Source organism: Chinchilla lanigera, unplaced genomic scaffold (genome assembly GCF_000276665.1).
Source record: "Chinchilla lanigera isolate Chin_1 unplaced genomic scaffold, ChiLan1.0 scaffold00061, whole genome shotgun sequence".
In the NCBI taxonomy this organism is placed as follows: Eukaryota; Metazoa; Chordata; class Mammalia; order Rodentia; family Chinchillidae; genus Chinchilla; species Chinchilla lanigera.
Window position 1 is genome coordinate 13,935,032 of NW_004955462.1, and position 19,270 is coordinate 13,954,301.

The 19,270-nt window shown below is 47.5% G+C and overlaps 2 protein-coding genes across 3 annotated transcripts in view; one reads left to right on the forward strand and one right to left on the reverse strand.

The window, feature by feature from the left end:
- Nucleotides 1–6,845: 6,845 nt before the first annotated feature.
- LOC102014428 (carboxyl-terminal PDZ ligand of neuronal nitric oxide synthase protein) overlaps nt 6,846–19,270 on the reverse strand; it is a gene marked incomplete at its 5' end in the record, with an annotated part of 301,429 nt that continues 289,004 nt past the window's right edge. Inside the window, 2 exon segments of the mRNA XM_005398278.2 lie at nt 6,846–10,377; nt 11,161–11,488. Of these exon segments, the coding sequence (XP_005398335.1) occupies nt 9,882–10,377; nt 11,161–11,488 (824 nt within the window). The 3' untranslated portion in view covers nt 6,846–9,881.
- Nucleotides 15,695–18,734, forward strand: LOC102013912 (chromosome unknown open reading frame, human C1orf111). 2 transcript variants are annotated; one of them, XM_005398276.2, is made up of 3 exons: nt 15,698–16,243; nt 17,357–17,470; nt 18,137–18,734. In XM_005398276.2, exons 1-3 carry the CDS (start codon nt 16,141–16,143, stop codon nt 18,661–18,663), a joined length of 744 nt encoding a protein of 247 aa, XP_005398333.1. In that variant the 5' UTR covers nt 15,698–16,140; the 3' UTR covers nt 18,664–18,734. The 2 variants fall into 2 exon arrangements, with proteins under 2 accessions (XP_005398334.1, XP_005398333.1); XM_005398277.2 differs by lacking the exon at nt 17,357–17,470 and having other exon boundaries at nt 15,695–16,243.

The window sequence follows — 19,270 nt, forward strand, 5'->3', positions numbered from 1 at the left end:
TTCCTTCCTTGAGCCTGATATGTGTGAAACATCCTGTGAATTATTAAAGCTTAATCTCTTTACCCCCTTGTGTGATGTATTCAAGATTATAGAGGATAGCAAATAAATATTTTCATAAATTTGCTTATTTTTTACCAATTTGATCTGAGTCAAAGAGAAGTAAATCTCTCAATTTAACCCACTATACAGTAGACCTTATTTTCTGATTCTAATAATTGTGATACTGATTTATCATCCTATTATTCTTATTTAAATTGGCTTGAGGTTGCATTCTTTACACGTAAATATTTTTATAATTGTTTTCTCATCTTGATGTTTCTTTTGGTTTGATTTCTTTTTCTATTATGATTTTTGCCTTTATATTTCATATCATATGAAAATTACTCCTCTGATTTCATTTATAGTTTCCCTGTATGCAATTTTCTATCTCTTCATTTTCACATTCATTTTTCATATCTTTTAACTCTGTCTTCTGTAGACAAAATATCACTGGATCTAATTTGTTTTCCAGTACAAGATTTTCTTCTTTTGTTTGGTGAGTTCTGTGTGCTTCTGTTTATAATTTGTCCTACAGGGATTTATTTCTATTTATTGTACTTTTTCTTTTTTTCCTTTTCTAGTATCTATTGGGTAGATAAAATTTCTCTGTGATCATTTGAAAGCTTTACTAAAAAACAATTTTGACGGCTGCTTACAAAGACCCATATTTTTCTTTTTCTTTACAATATTTTAAATAGGTCATTTGTTATAATATAGGATACTTTCATTTTCCCTCTGTTCATCACAAATCTTACTTGATTTTGTGATATTATCTACAATTTTGACTATATTTTTTGGATCCTTTATTATTTAAAATACAGTAAGCTTGTGAGCCAGCTAGCCATTCTTGCTTCTTATATATTTCAAAACATGTGGCATTCTCCTGACTTTATTTTTCTTCTCTCTGGAACATTTACTGTAAGAAGATTTTGTATTCTTTCAAATATTCGGTACTTTATTGAAGTTGGGCTTTGAGGAGTAGACTTTTGCAGCTGTGCATGACTCACAGTATCCTTAGACTCATTTAAATGGTAGTCGAACTAAAAGGAAAGCTGTAGGTTTACAGTTGTCTTCCTTCAACACTATAAACAGGTGAAGGCTCTGTCATTTTGTGTGTGTGGGTTTCCTACTGAGATGTCTAAAGACCACTGGGTTCTCCATAGCTCATCTTTTTTTTCTGAAAGTTTTATAAAAAGATACTCCATCTTTATGATCTTAAATTTCACCGTAATGTGTCTGTGAGTTTTTCCTTCTCTGTTATGTTTGAAACTCTACACCGTTTCATTCTCAGGATTTCAATCTTTTGTTACTTAAGAATTCTCATTCTTTTCTCATAAATTTTTCTCTCCGTTTACTTTTGCCTCTATACCTTGTTAAGAAGTATCACCTCGTGTATTTCCTTCTCCACGTATTATCTTGTGAATGATCTTAGGAAAAATACAAGGCTGTCTAAAAGGGAGGTAGTATTTATCTTAGAAATTCATGTTAACTTTTGTGATAAAAAGTTTCCTTTTGCGGGAGACCAGAAACTGCAATACCTAAATGCAACCACAAGAGGGCAGATAGCTATCAACAAACCAGTGTCACTTCTTTTTTAAGCACTACTGAATAACCATGGTAGCTATAAAACGGAGAGATCCTTTTGTCAGGTATTTTCCAAACAGCGCTCACCTCCCAACTGAAAGCTTAATCTCCAGTGTCACTAGTAGGATTAGGGTTTGATCCAGCTTTCTCTGAGGTTGGGATAAAAGTACTCCTGCCCCTCCTAGGAGGAAATTTTTGCAGTTTGGAGTAGATGATTCTTATCCAAACCCTTAAGAATGAGCGTCTCCCAGAGGCACCGCTGTCAGCCATGTCACTTACTGGCAGCAGGACTTCGGGAAAAGTGTTTAAAATCCCTAAACCGTTGGGCAGACTCATCTCAAAGAGGAGGATAATGACTTCTGGCGTAGGGTTCTGAGGTGACTCCATGAGAGGACACTGGCAGGGGTTGAAAACTCAGAGCCATTCAGATTTCCTCATGTGTCAAACAAGGGGGCTAGGGAGTGGGTCTGCACGTTTCGGTTCCACATGAATATTCTGAGTTCACTGAAGTTACCTTTTATCCTTGGAGAAGATCACACTCAAAAAGATGTTTATAAGCCATGACTACTGCCTGAAATTCTTTTTCACACTGCTGTAATGGAAACACAAGCACCATGGGGTTGCGGGGAGGTGGGTGACTGTTCCTCAGGTCTGAAAGCCTAGGACTTCCAGGATGGTTCTGCTTCTTACTAGCCCCTAGCCCTGCAAAAATGAGACTGAAACGTCCACCTCCCAAAATATGAGGATTAATGGACCTCTTTAAACACAGGAAACAGTACCTATATCTGGAAAAAAAAACAGGCTTATGAAGCTACCCCTGCAAAGTTACTGAGAAAAACAAGAAATGATGTACACAAATTGATTAGAACAATTGCTGGAGTATATAGGAACTTCAGAGATACAACAGCAATTAATCACAATGCCTTGAATGGTAGAGTATAATGTTAAGAACTGGAACTCAGAGGACAGCGTAAGCAACTACTGGGGTAGACAAGCACCCGGTATCGAAGTGCAACTTGCCTCACATTCTGCTGGACATATGTGCCTGCTTCTGCCAGCTGTGTGGCTAGGTGGAACCTGTTCAGGGAGCAGAATTAATGGAGGCTCTGGCTGGAGACAGATGAGCTAGCTACGCATCAGCCCATTCATCATTTTCCATTTTGAAAATGGCTTCCAATAGCCCTTCTTTGTGCAGTTCATGATCAGATACGGAAGCCACCCATGGAAGACAGCCTTAAGGAGAAAGGTCTGGTCCACCCCAGCCCCTAGTGAGCGCTGCCTTACCTGTTCTACACACAAAACTCAAACCCTAACTTTCTCGAGTTTAGTTCAGTTCAAGCACATCTTTGCAAACTCCTGTGACTTGACAGGCACTGCTGTGAGGGGAGGAGTCAGAGGTGAGGAAGGTTGGCCCCTGGCCCAGAGACTGCGGGGGGATGAGGGTTGGCTATGGTGCCAGGTGCACCACGGAGGAGCACGTACGACAGGAGAGCAGAGAGGTGGAGGTTGGGTCGGAGAAGGAATCTTAGAGGAAGGGATGTCTGGGCTGAAATCTGATGAGTGAACACATCCTGGCAAAGTCAGAGGGAAGAGAACAGAAGGTGAAAGTGTGGGCCAGGCAGACGGACCGCCTTGAACAAAGGCCTGGAAGCAGTTCTGAGCAGGTGGGAGTCCTCGCCTCCTGCAGCAGAGGAGGCAATGGCAGGGGAAGCAGCCAAGGTAGGATGAGGCTGGGCTGAGGATGCTCTAGAGGGCTGAGAACCTAACGCCACCCATGGGCTCCACAGCAAGACTCCCGCTGCTGGTCACAGCAGAAACTGCCTGCAGACTCGCAGACCAAGGAGGGCCAGGCGAACAGGGCTGCTGACCCTAGCCTCACCTTTGAGCTGTATTGCACTGCCCAGATGGCTGATGCAGCCTCTCCAGAAGATTCAGATCCTAAAAATGTCATTCCTGGGCTAGGTCCCAAGAGCATTTACAGGTCTGCTGACTGCCCTTGATGCAGAGGACAGAAGACTGAAATACAGCAAGGAAGGCTGACTGGAGCAGGGTTCTCCCGGTACCAGGAGCCAGTGGTGAGGTGCTCTGAGCTTTCCTGTCCAATCCAGCAAGCGTGTCTGTCCCCAGCAGGCTCAGGATACAGAAGGGACTTCTCCGCTTCGCTGAGCCTCCCGGCCTTCCCAGGGCTGCGGCAGCTCACTCTGTCCATCTCTAAGGACAGGCTGTTTCTCCCTTTGCTGTCTCTTGGTGGCCGGCACCAACCCAAACCACTGCTAAAACCAAGAAGCAGGCTGAACACCAGGATGTGTTTGAACATCACACCCAACCAACCAGAGTTATATAATAAGCACAAGCCTGGAAAAGATAAGGTGGCAAACACAGAGGACGATTTAAGGAAGAAGGTAGCTAAGCAGATGGCACTAGAAGCAGCTGACTAGTTAAACACAGTAAAAAAAAAAAAAAAAAATTAAAAAAATTTAAAACAAGTTCCAGTTGGTTGGAGGTTGCTCTTTGTTTGGGGATTTAGAAAAAAATCTATGGCAAAGGAAAAACACTGGCAATGTTTCCTGCTCTATATAACCGACTGATTCCTCAGGCAACTCCCACAAGGGAATGCAGCCTGGTGTGTGTTGAGTTGATCCTTAAGCTCACTTCCTGGCTGTGTTAATAACCAAGTTTCACGGAGGGGAGCTTCCCCAGACTCCCTCGAGCTGGACTATTTATCATGGCAGCAGCTGGAGATAAGCTGGACACAAAGAGGATTTGTGTCTCAGGAGGGTCAGTCCCTAGATACAGAAAGCAGAGGAATTTTCTCATTAGTGGAAAGTCAGTGCTGGGGACTCTGGGGTTTTATCATGTGCCCCCAGTGCAAATGGCAACAGGGAGGAGAGGGTCCTGGGGGTAAAGGACTCAAAGAAGCTCTCACTGGACAACCTAAAGTGTCCAGAACAGACTTTCTTGGGAGATGAGAGACATTAAATGTCATCTGCACTTAGGAGACTTTTCAGGGAAGGCAGCCATCCCTTCTTTCAGGGAGTCACAGTGAGGGGCATCCTAACCCCTGGCATGGACCCAATCGGGAGCACTGCAGAAAGCTCAGGGGACCCTCAGGGTCAAAATCTCAATGAGAAGCCACTGCTCTTTTGCTATCACAGCTAGGCCAAACTGGGAAACAGTAGCAAAGGGCTGAGAGAGGACAGGCAGTCCAAGCACAGATGTTCAAGATACTCCCAACATTCTCTGACCTCCAAGGGATTGCACCATCTGAGGGAAAAGTGACCGAGAAAGACTTCTCTGCCCTTGGGGCAGCATTTGAGGTACAGTCCTAAGGAACTAATTCCATAAATTTTACCATCAGCTGGGGTTTCCCACCAGCACTGTACAGAGTGTGGGAATGAAGTGTTCTCCAGTGGCCTCTGGTTGACTGTCTCTTTCAGTAACTGCTGAAAGCCCAGAGGAAATGACCCCTCTTTCAGCTGAAATTAATTGTCCCTTTTTGACATTCCTGCTGCCCTTTAACACACCTTGCTAGCACAGAGGGCAGACCTGATGGCATCCTTATGCACTGTCACCAGACAAGAGTCCTGTATCATTCCCACCAACGTCACTGCTTTGGACAGCACTTAGCTCATGATAGGTAGGAATTTGGATATATTGTTTAAATAAAGATATCTTCATCTCTTGGCTTCTAGTGGCTCTAGACTAGCAGCGTTCAAACTGTGACATATCCATTTTTAGACCTAAAAATTTCCTTTTTCACTATAATTTTCAATACTTGATCTTAACCAAAAGTTACAACTTTTTTTTTTATTTGTTTGTTTTGTTTTGTTTTCCGGTACTGGGAATCGAACTCACGACCTTGTGCTTGCCAGGCAGGCACTGTGCCACTGAGCTAAATCCCCAGCCTCAAAAGTTACAACTTTGCATAATGGCGGGAAAGGAAGGCATGTTAGAGGTAGATTTCACACCTGAATGACCACAGAAGCAAATCCTGAAGCCATCCAATAGGAGAGGTCACCCGAAGAATAGTCACTGGAGCACAGGCTCAAAGGAAAACATAGCTATTGAAAGTATTTTCAATGCCTTTGCCCATGCATGGGATACGCTGGGGTTGTTTCTGTGTTTCTCCTGCTTCCAAGAACAATATGTTGTGTCCTCCTGTGGGAAAAGTGAGCACACTTGGAAGGCCCAGTTGTGTGTTTCCCATACTTCCTCTGAGAAACCATGTGTAGGAGGAGAACTGATGCAGAAAAGCCTGTAGACTTTGTGTCACACCAGACACTCCTGCCAAGGAGTCAGAGGGGCCCTGAGTGCTCAACGGTAGGACACACCCCTGACACAGTCATGGAGACAAGTGGCGGGGGGGACACAAAGGACTCATCTTCCCTCCTTTGGAAATGTGTGTGGCTTCTGTGAACAGACAAAATTTCCCTTTCTCTTTCTCTTTCTTCCCCATTTTTTTTTTTTCCTTTTAAGGATATTAAAAGTCTGGCCCATTCTCCAGTATGAGTCCTCTCTGCTCCTGGGATCTGATGGGCCAAGATGTCACAAAGGGGCCAAGGGCATGAGGTGAGCTCTTGTCCAAACTGCTTTCTCTCAACAAGTGAATGTCAGGGCTGTCCCACTTCAGATGGCTCCTGGGAGCAATTTCTCAGCAGTGACTAAGTCTGCAACTCTGGGTATTTTGCTGATGTTTACTGATGCTGGCCCTTTGGAGTTCGGGTCCCTCTTGGAAAGAAAGTACAAGTGTGAATACACAGCTTCACATCTTCCTTTGTGCAAGCAGGCTGTGGACCCTAGGCTGAGAACCAGTGGCTGAGAGGAGGATCCAACAGTCATTTGTATTTCCTCTCAGAGAGGGTCTTACCTGTGCACACACTGTTCATATCCCTGAGCTCAGCAAAGGTGCGGATACTGTCACCAAATCAGCCAGCCAAGGAACAGCGGTGGTGTATTCTGAGAAACTACACGTTCCTGACAAAGGTCTCACATTGGAGATTCGTCAGCAATGCTCATCTGTCTCACATTTCTACTTCTCTATTTCTCATTTCTCCAGGCTCCCAGAGCAAAATGCCAATAATGCTCTCCACTTAGTCTTGAGAAAACCACTTCTCCCCATCAGTCAGGAAGGGAAAAACCAAAGCCAGCAAATCAAACCAAACCAAATCATTTTATTGTGCAATTTCCTTCTACCAGAAAAATCTCTAAAAATATAAATATGAACTCTCTAAAAAATACTCAGAATAAATCTGTTAACTTCTTCCTCTTCCAACCTGGGGCTAAATTTGTTCTTTAAAAGCTGGCGCGGGTTGCAAACATGTTTCTTCCTATCACCCACAAGAGAACACTCCAATATGTTTCCCTCTATGCAGGGGTGGGGGGCACCATCCTCCTGCTGCGTTCTGGAAGCTCATCTTGTGACCTATCCGGGTAGAGCTACGGGATGAGGAAGAACTTATGGCAAGCTTGGAGAGTAATGGGAGAGAAGAGACTCTGTGGCCTCAACTTGCTTTTGTGGACACAGATGACAGGCTCTTCATGCCTCATTACTTTGCCTTCCTATGGACTGGGCTACCCAAAGGCCAAGCTCTCTAGGGAAGCTGGGCTTGCTATGAGGGATGTGTGGGGTGGGGTGGTCATGTGGCAACCACAGGAAAATCAGACACAGCACCTTGTGGGGCTTTGGATGGAAAAACTGGTCTGAGCTGAGGCACTCAGCAGGATTTGCGGAAGTTGCTCCCATGCTACCCTGAATAGCACTTACTCCCTAGCACCATGCAACATCTGCAGCATCTGAGACCAGGCACAGTGTCAGAAGGCCTCCTAAGGCAGCAGTGTCAACCTCCACGGGAGGTGGATGGCCAAGCCGTAGGCAGCTAGAGGTTGACTGGGGGTGGGGGGTGTGGTACTACTCAGTTCAGACATGAGGCTGAAGAACTCCGGGTGATGCTGGCAATGATCCTGGGACAACCTGGTGAGATCCTTTGGCTGATCTGGGCCTGAGGGCCAGCACTCTAGGAGCAGTCTGGGTGTGGCATGGAGACAGGCATTTAGGCGAGCTGGAGCCAGCACCAACCATCCTCTGGCTACTATATCATCTGGTCTCTGGAGAGGATCAGCCCCAGGGCAGGCACCTGTAGAGCTTCCCATAAGAGGAACAAACCAAGCATTTTGTACAGAGATCAGGTGAAACTGCTTTTGCTCCCTGATGCATGATTAGTGTCTCTGTCCACATATTCCCAGGTCCGTGTGTTTTGGGTAAAGCCCCAAACTGGTCCATGAAACCTCACAGAACCCCAAATGCTAGGTCTAAGGAATTCTCTCCAACCTCATGGCCAGATATCATAGCTTTAGGATGTTCTTGGAGTAAGATAGAATGTACTCATGCACTGACAGCCTGGTTCACTCCACCAGGCCTGCAGGTATCTGGCTGCATGGACCCTTGTGAATAGAGAAGGGTCAGGACTTTGCAGGGAGGTGGTGGTGAAGCCCTGCTTTCTGGGGCAATGGAAGATAGGTTAGAGCAGTAAGGGGTAGGAGGACAGAGCTGAAGTTGCACAACTGCAGAAGCAAGAATGCAGGAAAGTACCCACATCCCAAGGATCTCACTGAGGCTTCCAGTTCTGCAGGTGTTGGCATGGATGTCCTATATGGCAGAGGTAGTGGGAAGGGAAGGAGAAGCTCAGCGATGAATTGGAAAGTGAGTCCTGGGTGTCCCAGAGCTCATGGGTGGGAAGCCACACAATGAACAGAAATGGGGAGGCCGCAGGAATCACAGGAGGAAGACTGCTGGAAGAGCCTGACCTGGGGTGGCTGTGCCACTCCCAGCCTTCTCCTGAGCGCTGGGCCCTTTGTTCATGAAAAGAGACTTTTCCTCTTCCTGCAAAGGCCCTCTTGGCTCGGATCACTTCGGCGGCACCTCCTGGCCACAGGAAGACAACATGATATGCCCCCTGGTGGAGACAGGAACACAAAGGTTAACCCAGGAGGGCAAGAACCAGCTAAGCAAGGTTGGATGAACCCTGTTGGTCCCTCGTCACCCAGGTACTGAAAGCGGGCACAGAGGAGGACCGTGGACACCAGGATAAGGGAGGTGTAGGCCAGTGTCCCCTCCAGAAGCGCCCAGCACTGCGGGGGACTCAGCAACTTCAGCACAAGCTCCAGGGCACCTGCCGCTCAACTAAACACAGTTTCTGCCACGGTTCTCATCACATCCCAACCTCTCACATGCGTCACCCCGGCTCTTGCACTTACCCAGGCCCTGCACGGCCTCATTCTGGGCTGGGGTGACCCTGAAAAGCTGCTCTCATCCCCAGTGACGTTCTTCTATGTCCTGGCTTCACTCCTCTCTCTACCATCTCCACTTTTGGTTCTCCTAGGCCCACTCCCTTTGAGAGGAGAGGCTCTCCTCTCCCAACAAAACTAGAATGCCCTCTGCTGCTTCTGCCAGGGCCTGGCTGGCCCCGTCTTTACCCACAGCAAAGGCAGCCTGTCCTCCTGTGCATGGAGCTGTGCTCAGACACAACTCTTTCCCAAAGGCTTCTCCAAGACCGGTAAGGTCTTCACTCCATATTCTAATGTTTGACTGAATGGGGAAAACCTTTCATAACCCTTGGCAGCAGGGTTAATCCGGGGCAACACTGCAAGGTCTCAGGCTTGGTAAGCACCTCATTTGGCCCCAGCCCAGGGGCACAGGAAAGATGGCAACCAGGGCCCCACACTGCTTGAGACCAGGGGGAGCCATGGCTGGGCCATGGTCAGGGTGTGTGGCTTTCTAGGCCAGACCCCGTCATCAAGCCAAACCATCAATCCTCACCCAGCCTTGTTCCCTGAGGCAGGGGGCCATCACAGAGAGAGAAGGAACCAGGAAATGGGAGAGAGAGAGAAGAGCAGACAGCAGCTAGGAGGTGGGCAAAAGGATTCCTGTGAGATCCATCATCCTGGGCTGGAGGCCCCACAATTCAGTAGGAGGCTAGGATAAGCTCGGAGCTTCAGGGTCCAAAGGCTGCAGCCAGCACCCAGGGAATTTATGGAAAATGAAGATCAGGGGTGGCACCCATGTCTTTTTGCCACTCTTCAGATAGAGTCTTTAACTGGGATGACTTGTGGACTTCTGACCCCATGTATGGAGAGTTGGCTCCCTGCTGAATCTCATGCAAGGAAGACAAAGGGCATGGCGGAGCCGGGCAAGGGCCCATGTGCACAGTGGAGGAGAAAGCAGGAGGGAGAGGTGTGTTTAGCAGGGAGGAGAAGAGGATCTACTCGAAGGAAAGCAGGTCCGGGTGAGGGCCCTCGTTGTCAAGGCTGGAGGTCCGTGCCCGGGGACAGGGATTGGCGTCTTCCCATGACTCAGCCAGGCTGATGGGGCTCAAGCTGAGTTTGAGGCCATTCCTCTCGATCAGGCCAGGGGACGAGGCTCTTCTGCATTCAGTTGCCCTCAGCTTGGACTCATCCTGGCTGTCCTTGTGGATTAGGTCAGGTATGGACAGGGACATCTCGCCATTGGCCAGGGCCTCGCCCCTATTTCCCATTTCCATGGTGGTTTCTGGTGGTGAAGCATCTGCTGAGACAGGCTGGGCAGTGGGAGGAGAGTCCTGGGGCTGCCCAGGCGCCAGCTCAGTCCCATACTCCAGACTGCTTAGGACAGGCTGCGAAGAAATCAGCATGTCCTGGGTCGTCTTCAGGGCTCGAGGGGTCCGCTTCTTGGTTACGGGAGGTGGAGGATCCAGCCGTGGGAAGGCTTCTGTCAGCGACCTGTGAGGTTGGTGACAATAAACACACATGCTCTATGGATGGCAAGATAGCAGTCCATGCTGCATTCTTACTTTCCTAACTCCAGCTGCACCTTCAACTCACCCACCCAATAAGCATCTCATCCCTTGGGCTCTTATTCTGATTTTAGGGCACAAAAGGTCTTAGCAACTTCTGCACAACAACTAGCTTCCGTCCCCACTCCTTGCTCAGAGCAGCTCAAAGTGCTGCCTGCAGGAGACAGAATAAAGATCACCAGAGACTAGTGTCATATCAGAACCTACACAAAGGCCCACCATGACTGTGTCACCATCTCACAGGTATAGGTATTTAAAACGAGGGGACCTGTTGGTAGGCAGTGGAAAAATGGGAGGGCAGCCACAGCAGGTTTCTGTGTCCCTTCCCCAGGGGATTCTCTTCTAGGGCAATGGTTCTCGGGTGTGGCTGGGCATCAGAAACCATCTAGGGAACTTATAGGCAACACCTGGGTTTGACTCCAGTTCTGTGATCTCAAGCTACTCATTTTACAGCTCTGTACTTAAGTTACCTGCAAAATGAGAATACAGTCTAACTCCCTGGTCAGTAACATAATGCGCTAAAGTACATAGCCCAGTGCCTAGAACATGCTCCTATGAAGCTGGTCCCATGAACATGGTCCAGTTCTTTAGCTTTTCTTCCTTTGACCATTTCACATCTTTTCCCCCACTGTACTCTTCCTGACACACTGCAGTTTGCCCATGTACCTCTTCTTCAAGTGGGATACTGGGCAGGTGGGGGGCAACTCACCTTTCATCCTCCAGGCTGGCTCCTGATGCCACATCAGTCCCACCAGCCAGCTGGGCTCCTACAGTCTTGTTGATCTCCATCACACCCACACTGCCCAGGTTTGAGGGCTCCTTCCTCCGCAGGAGGTCATTGACTTTGGCCCCCATGGCTTTGCCAAGGTTCTTGAGGTGCTGGCTGCTGCCCACCCTCAGTCCTGGCCCAGCAGGTTCCACAGAGCTCAGGGTGGTAGAGCTGGGGGCCGCAGGCCTGGACAAGTGGGGGAAGGAGCGGCTCGACTGGAGCTTTGGAGTGAGGGCTGTGTTCAAATTCTCAAACATGCTGTGGTCAACTATGAACAAAGAGAGGAGCAAAAGAAATGGATGAGTAGGGGGGGATAGGACCTGAGACCTTATTGCTTTATTTTTCTCATCTGTACACCACACCCTAAACTTATAACTCCATAAGCCTTTGGAAACATTCAAGAAACAGCCAGCAGAAATGCTCTTGAACTCTCCAGTGTAGTTTTCTTGATGGGACATGAGACCAGAAATTCCAGTTCTGCCCCACCCGAGTTAATCAGTGAGTAACTCTAGCCATCCAAAGGTGAACTTACTCCTTTAAATTGGCCTCCCTGACTCAGGGCTTGATCCCTTTCTTTTGGGGTCACCAGGCCCTTTGAAGTAAAATAAAAATGAGGATGAAGCAACGAGATAGGACATGTTTACAACAGCGTAAGCACAGGCTTTAGCTCTCTGATTGAGGCACCAAGAGAGACAAGGGAGGGATAGCCGGTGTGAGTCTTGGTAGTGGAAGCTCCCTGCTGCCAGCCACCACGTCTGTAGCAGTTTTTCTCCACAGAAAACAGGCTAGCAATTCGTTAGGTTTCCTGGGTGGAACTTGGGAGAATAGATCAGCGTATGTGAAGAGAGGCCACTAGCTCACACCAAGTAGACCAGTACGTGGAGCCAGTGAAGCATGCTGATCCTGACAAACCTTAGATCACTCAATCCTCACAACCACCCAGTGGGGAGGGGTGCATGGGAGGATATCTATTTATACATGAGGAAGGGGGCTCAGAGTGTTTCAGAGTAACAAACCACTGGGGCTGAGACCACAGCACTAATTGCTGGTGGGGCTGGGAACAGAACTCAGGTCTCCTAACCCAGAGTTAACACTCTTTCCACTACTTTTCCTCTGAACTGGATCACAGGAACAGCTGCCTAAATGTGTTTGGTAGATGGTCCTTCTCTTGGGCATCTCTCCTTGCCTTGAACAATTAACTCAAAGGGCTGGGTATAGAGCCACTGGGTTGTAAACAGAGCCCTTGGCTCATCCATCTTTATGTGCCCAACACCTTGCCTGGGTCTGGTACATGGGAGATACTCAACAAATATTTTCAATTGCCCAAGTCTATTTTGCAGATGGAGAATTGTAGAGGACAAGATGGAAACTCCAAGCCTTGCTGCTGAAAGGGCTTGAGCTCCAAGCTCTGAGCCATGCTGTCCATGCACTGGCATGTGGGTATCCTCTCCAGCTGGAAACCCAGCTCAGTAAAGCAAGACAGCCTGATCCACTCTAGGACCTTGGAACTGGGCCAGAGTGGTCTACACCAACTACCCCAGATAAGGTGTCAGTCTGGGGGAAGGAGAGGCTACAGAGGGTTCCTAGGCCCCTCTCCCTGTCAATTCTCTCCTAAGAGAAATGGAGGTTAGGGTGGACTCTTGCTTCTGTCTGGTTTTGGCATAAAGTGGTTCTTTCACCCTGTACTGCTGAGTCTGGGCCAGGTGGTACACATCTCTTTCTTGTGATTTCACCAGGATCATCTTCTCTGGGCCAACTACCTAGATAAGCCATGTTCTAAGGGTATTTTGGTGACAGGGAGAAAGTCATGGGAAGAAGGATGGAGATCTCACTCCCTGTAATGGCCCCAACCCACATGGCAGGCAAAAGTACCACTGTGGATGGGGGTATGCCAGGGAACTTGGAACTACAGCGTCCCTGGGTATAGACGTGGCCTGCCATTCAAGTAGGAGTTCTCAGCTCACCCTCCAAATAGCAGGGCCACCAACTCCTAGTTGTTCTGCTAAAAGTATATCCTGCCATGTCATCCACTTTGGCAAAATTTGCCTGTCATGTCTCACACCCTTTTCATTCTCTTATGTACTCTGTGAGCTAGCTAAGACTACTTGGAAACGAAACAAGTTAACTATTGTCCCCAACACCAGAAAGTATATGGGAACCTAAGGAATCACACAAAGTGCTTCAAAGAGGTATGCTGGGAAGAACAAGTCTTCCCCCACTTCCTGGGTCAGATGTTTCTCTGGTGGTTTCCTTTCCAGTGAATATTCAGAGCAGACGCTCATTTTTAAAAGTGTAAACACCAAAACTCCAATTATTATTATTTTTAAAATACTATACAACAAATAACTTTTGGATTATTTACCATTTTGAAGCTCCTGTACTTGTTGTTCTACCCTTTATAATATAGCCCATAAAATACACTGAATTCTTAAGTAATTTAAAGATAGCCTATCATATACTCTCTCTATGGTTGGCTAAGTCTTTCTGCTAAATACATCTTGTCTCTATAATAAAATGGTAAGCTCCTTGATGAGCTGTAGAATCCTGTGTGTTTTCAATTTAATTTAATTTTTTATTGTCTACAATGCCTGGCTTGGGTTTTGCACAACTGGAGGCATTTTTAATGTTAGTTAATTGAATTTGACCTTTATATTAATTCCTAAAAATTGTATGTATCATAGGTTGACATTGTTGGGAAACTGCTCTAAGTCTGTTCCATGTATTAAAAAAAAATCAAAAACCCCTCTGTAGGAGTACTCACTAGGACTCTTGAGGTCAACCCAGGAGAAACTGTCCTTCCTTCTAATCTAGGCCTCTAGCTGGGGCCTCCTTCATCCCCATACCAAGGGATGCGCAGTGAGCCACTTTCCTGCTGATGACTCTGATGACCCCCACACTCTGTCCCTCCTGCCTCAGAGATAGAGGCTTGTGCTTCAGAAAATAATGGCAATGGAGGACAGAGAGATGATTGGAGCCCAGCTGACTGGCCCTCCCAACAGTGCCCCTCCCCAACATGCACATACCCAAGCAGAGGGGGAAACCTAGGGACATAAGTCATCCACAAGAAAAGGGTATCTTACCTGTCCGAGAAAGGGGCTCAGAAAGCAGGTGGGAAACAAGAGAAAGACACATTTTATGTAGTGACCAATCACTTTAGAGTGTCACCTCCTGCCTGGTCACCAGCCACAACATATCGAGCGAGGGAATACAGCACACCAGACAGAGGCCCTGATATCAGGAGCATAACAAACCTGGGATGACCAGGTTTCCAGAAACTCTTCAATAACCAGAAGAGGGTTGTATTTTAACTCTACAAACAGGCTCTGAGAGATTCAGCCTCCCCAAATTTCCCCAATATCTTCAGCTCCCTTTCTATCAAGTACATCTCAGATTCCCAGTTGGCAGCGGGAAACACGTGTGGGTTAAAGTAGAAAGAAATTCTAAGTTCTCTGGGCCCTGTGTGCATCACTTTACATGTATGTTATTCACCATATAGACGTCAGTCACTAGATCTTAGCCAGGAATACATTCATCTACTCCACTCAGAGTCTAACACTATGGAAAAGTCAGTGGCAGAGAGTTCAACCACCATCACACAGGCAACTGATGGCTAAGAAGGACTAGAAGTCACATACCTGACTCCCAAACCAATGAGCTTACTCTATACCACAATGGCCCTATAAAATTGCCAACACCCTCAAAGTTGTCAAAGTATATGACTTTGATTTACATTTCAATGAACTTCTAACACCCAAACCAAGCCATGAAACCCTGGCAAACCCTAGTCTACCACTGTCTTTTAATTGTTTTGGTATCGAGCATAAATATAGATAAGAAGACAACTCCAGGCTCTTCCACCTAGAATTTGACAGTGTAAACTCACACAAGCTCCACCTCACTGTGGAAGGAGCCATTACCATTGTTGCTGCCAGAGTGGACTCTATCTTCAGCACCCAGCAGAAACATATCACCATTTAGATCTCTTGTGTATCGTGTTGACACCTTCAGCTCATCTACAAAGTGTCACAGTGGTCTTTCCTTCGTATGCCACATCCCACTAGTGTTAGGTTATATGAGAGACAAAAGCTGAGCAAAAAGGCAGCGCTGATCCCCTGGTGCCCAAAGAGCAAAATGATGTCCATTGGTGTTTTAGTCACTTACAGAAAGGAGCAGCAACCACTGAAAACAATATGCAGTCCCTATTCTTAGGAAACTCATATTGAGGCTTTAAGTATAAAAGGATATAAAGTTTGCACCTTACCTGTGAATAGTTTAGAAGAAAGTATACACACATACACATAGACAGTGGGGAAAGGAAACAGAGCAAATGGGGTAAAATGTTCACAATATGAAAATCTAAATATGGGGCAGATGGTTCTCTTGGTGCTAATTTTATTTTTGTAAATTTGATGTTATTTCCAAATAAAATATTAAAATATCTATATCTATATTCATCTTCCAAACCAAGACCCCAAAACTAAAATAAAACTACAAAAATGTTTCATGCAGAAGTTAGGCAGATAAAGAAGAAAAAAGTATGATGATCATTCATAGAAGACAGAGGGTCCCAGGGCTGGGGGAACATGGTGAGGTCAGTATAGAAAAGGACAATACTAAAGGAAACCGGGGTAAAATAGCATTGCTATCCTATCTCTGCTATATTCTTTCTTCCCTCGGAGTATTCTCAGCTAGGGCAGGCCACTGAAGAAAGGCATCAAAAAAATCTTTACAAATTGAAGAAAAAGCAAAAGATCTTGCTTGGACTAGACTACCTCCATCTTTTACAAGGGTAACCTAGCAGGTGAGTGGAATCATGTGACCTTGTGATGTCAACTATGCTCAGAACGCTCATCACTAGGCAACTTGGCCAGCCTCTTGGCAGTAGGTGTGTGATCTCCAGACCCTTGTGGAGGTGAGAATATGGAGAACTTCTCATTCCTTAGCATCTCTGGACCTCGAATCTCTTCCTCTGCCCGGAGCACTTTTCCTGACATTTTGTCCTCATGTGCCACCAGCCTGCCAGGTAAACTCTGGTGTCACTAGGACCACAAAAAAGAGTGGGGTTTTTTAAAGCTTTTACTTGAGGACGTATGAGATCATGTTACAGGACCGCATTTTAGTGAGAAAGCCAAATTACACATGGGGAGAAAATAAGTTTTCAAAAATGCTGCTTTCCTGGTAAGTAATTCTTGCTGTTAAATCATTTCTGGCAAAGGAAGAATAGGGAAAATATTTGTTATCAAATTTCTTCCCCTTGGAGTCGGCACAAAATGTCAAGGCAGTAGTCTGTCTACATAGACAGTCGGTACTCGTTTTGGCTTTGTTTTGACAAGCTAGAAAAGATTCAGACTTCAACTATCAGTGGGTAGCTAAGAGTAGGGTAACTGATGAGAACATCATGGAATAAAGTTGGCCCCTGAGTACTTGCTATTCAAAATCTGGCCCCTAGAAACCTGTAACCTCAGCATCTCCTGGAAGCCTGCTAGAAATGCAGTCTCAGGCCTCTATCCTAGATCCACTGAGTCAGAATCTGCAGTTTAAACAAGAGCCCCAGGTGATTCCTTGCACATTAAAATTTGAGAAGCATCATTCTGTGGAGTGGTTCTCCTAAACATCCTTTTGACTACACAGGATATTTATAAATCTGTCTCCCCAACAGAGCACAGCAATTGCCCTGGGATCTGAGGCAGGTCTGCTTTTTTATGCAGATATTGCATAAAGCACAGCAAAGGCCCACATGACCCCTCCTTGGCTATGGGTATGAGACACTAGAGAACCAGGCTTCTCCTGGGTATCAGGGTATGCAGAAGCCCGCAGTGCAGCATGAAGTCACACACATGCTGAGCTGCAGAAGGATCAGCCGAGGGGTGGGCCAGGCAGAGAGGTGTCCTTTGGGCCACATACAAAAGCCCCCTTTCCGGAGGGTCTTTCTAAGGTCCGAATAAAACTGTCCCATTTGCAGTTCCCCAGGATGTCATCCAGAATAGCTCTGCTTGGCTGGGTTTCAGAGGTTGCTTTGCTTCGGTTTTGAGAGGCTTTGACATACAGAGGGTGAGCCTTTGGGTGTATCTCAGGGAGCCTTAAGGAGAAGAGTTCCAGCCTTGCTGAGCTCACCAGCGTTTCTTCTGTAACCCAGACATTGCAAAGACAACGGTACCCAAGGAGGCTGCCAATCCAGCTCAGTCCCTGCCACCCCAGTACCAAAGGAGCACCCTCCGGCACGGGGTGCATAGCAGAGTGCCCTTCCCAGGTGAGGCCTTCTCTGACTCTGACGGGAACATGTGGGAAGCTGAAGACGGTCCTAAGGGAAGGGGATCTGCAAGCTGCTCCCATGCACTGCTGTTTTACCGGCAGCCTCCTGCCTTCTCCCACCCCTGCAGGGCGACACAGGCCTGTGGAGGCCTCCTGTCTCTCCCTCCTGTTCCTCCAACTGATGGGGAGAAGCAGTTTCTGTCTGAGGGGTTAAGATAGGCAGTGAGGCTGGAAAAATGGTCACAGCCATCGTGATAAAAAGAGGGACAGTCAGAGTCTGAGGTCTGGCTGTCCAACAGGCCAAAGGTCTGAGTCTCTCCTTAGAGAAGTCAGAGGACAAGGCATCCCCAGGGAGGGAAGGACCGGACTCACACCAAGGCTTAGTCACTGAGAGGGGCCTCTCCTGCATGGATATCCAATGGCTATTTGTACCAAGAAAGAGAAAGCAAGAACAAAGGCCTCAGACTGCCCTCCCCCGTCTGTCTTCTACCTGCCCTTTGTCACTATGCAGATCAGGAGGGGGCCCCTGAGGTCACGCACAGCTGCCTATCCTCTGGCCTTTCTGCTTCTCCTCATGGCCTCTAGCCACTGAAGTTCCACTGCTCCCTGCTGTTCCCCGCCTTCTGCCATGGCTCAGGCTCAGACCTAGTCCTTTACTTTGCAGACTGCACCTCAGGGGACAGCCCAAACGGAAAGCAGCTGAGGCGAAACTGCATCATCTATCGGCCCTGGTTCTCCCCATACAGCTACTTTGTGTTTCTGGACAAAGAGAGCCACCTAGAAGCCTGCAGCCTCCCAGAGGCAGAACAGGACGAGTGCAGAGGGGATAGCAGCCTTCTCGAGGACGTGGCTGAGAGTATCTGCTCCTCCTCTTCCTCCCCAGAGAACACATGCCCTCTGGAAGCCACCAGAAAAACCAGGCATGGCCTGGACTCTGTGGATTATGTCACATCCCAGGACATCCTAATGGCCTCCAAGTGGTACCCAGCCCAGCAGAATGGCTACAAATGTGCGGCCTGTTGTCGCATGTACCCCACCCTGCACTCCCTTAAAGGCCACATCAGGTGGGGGTTCAAGGAGGGCTTCAGCTGCAGGGTATACTACCGTAAGCTCAAAGCCCTCTGGGGCAAAGACCAAAAGTCCCGGCCTGGGGATAGGCTCTCCTCAGGCAGCTGCCAGGCCTTTAAGTAGTCACCTCAGGTAAATAGGGGAGGAAGCCTATTGATATCTCTAGAAAGATGCCAATAAATCAGTTAGTCACAGCGCTCTGTCAAGTCTGGGGTCACCTTGCACCACCTGCCGTTCTTTCCAGAGCCCAGTCAGTCTTTATCCCCTTCATCTAATAGTTGCTTAGCAACATGAGGCCAACTCTTTGTCTGCCTCCTCCTCTCTCCTCATGCTCTCTCCCTCCTCTCTCTCTCTCTCTTTCTCTCTAAGAAAAACAATGCCTGAAGTTTGGGAATGTCTTCTCAGACAGTGGTTCTCAAAGTCAGGTGCCCATATGAGCAGTATCGATGACCTCCGGAACTTTGTTAGAAATGAACTTCTCAGGCCCCACTCAGACCTCCTGAGTTACAAGCTCCGGTATGAGAGCCCAGCCTTGTGCGACCTCACCAGCCTTCCAAGTGATACCTAAGCAGCCAAGAAGTGAGAACAACTGCCCCAGGATCCTGGCCTTCTGCTTGGCCTGTGTAGGATCCACTCCACCTCCACCCTAAAGGATGACAGCAGGCTGGACCCCTCCTGTGGGTGCAACGGGAAGACTGGCTAGTGTCTGAATGGCTTCCTAGATGTTAGA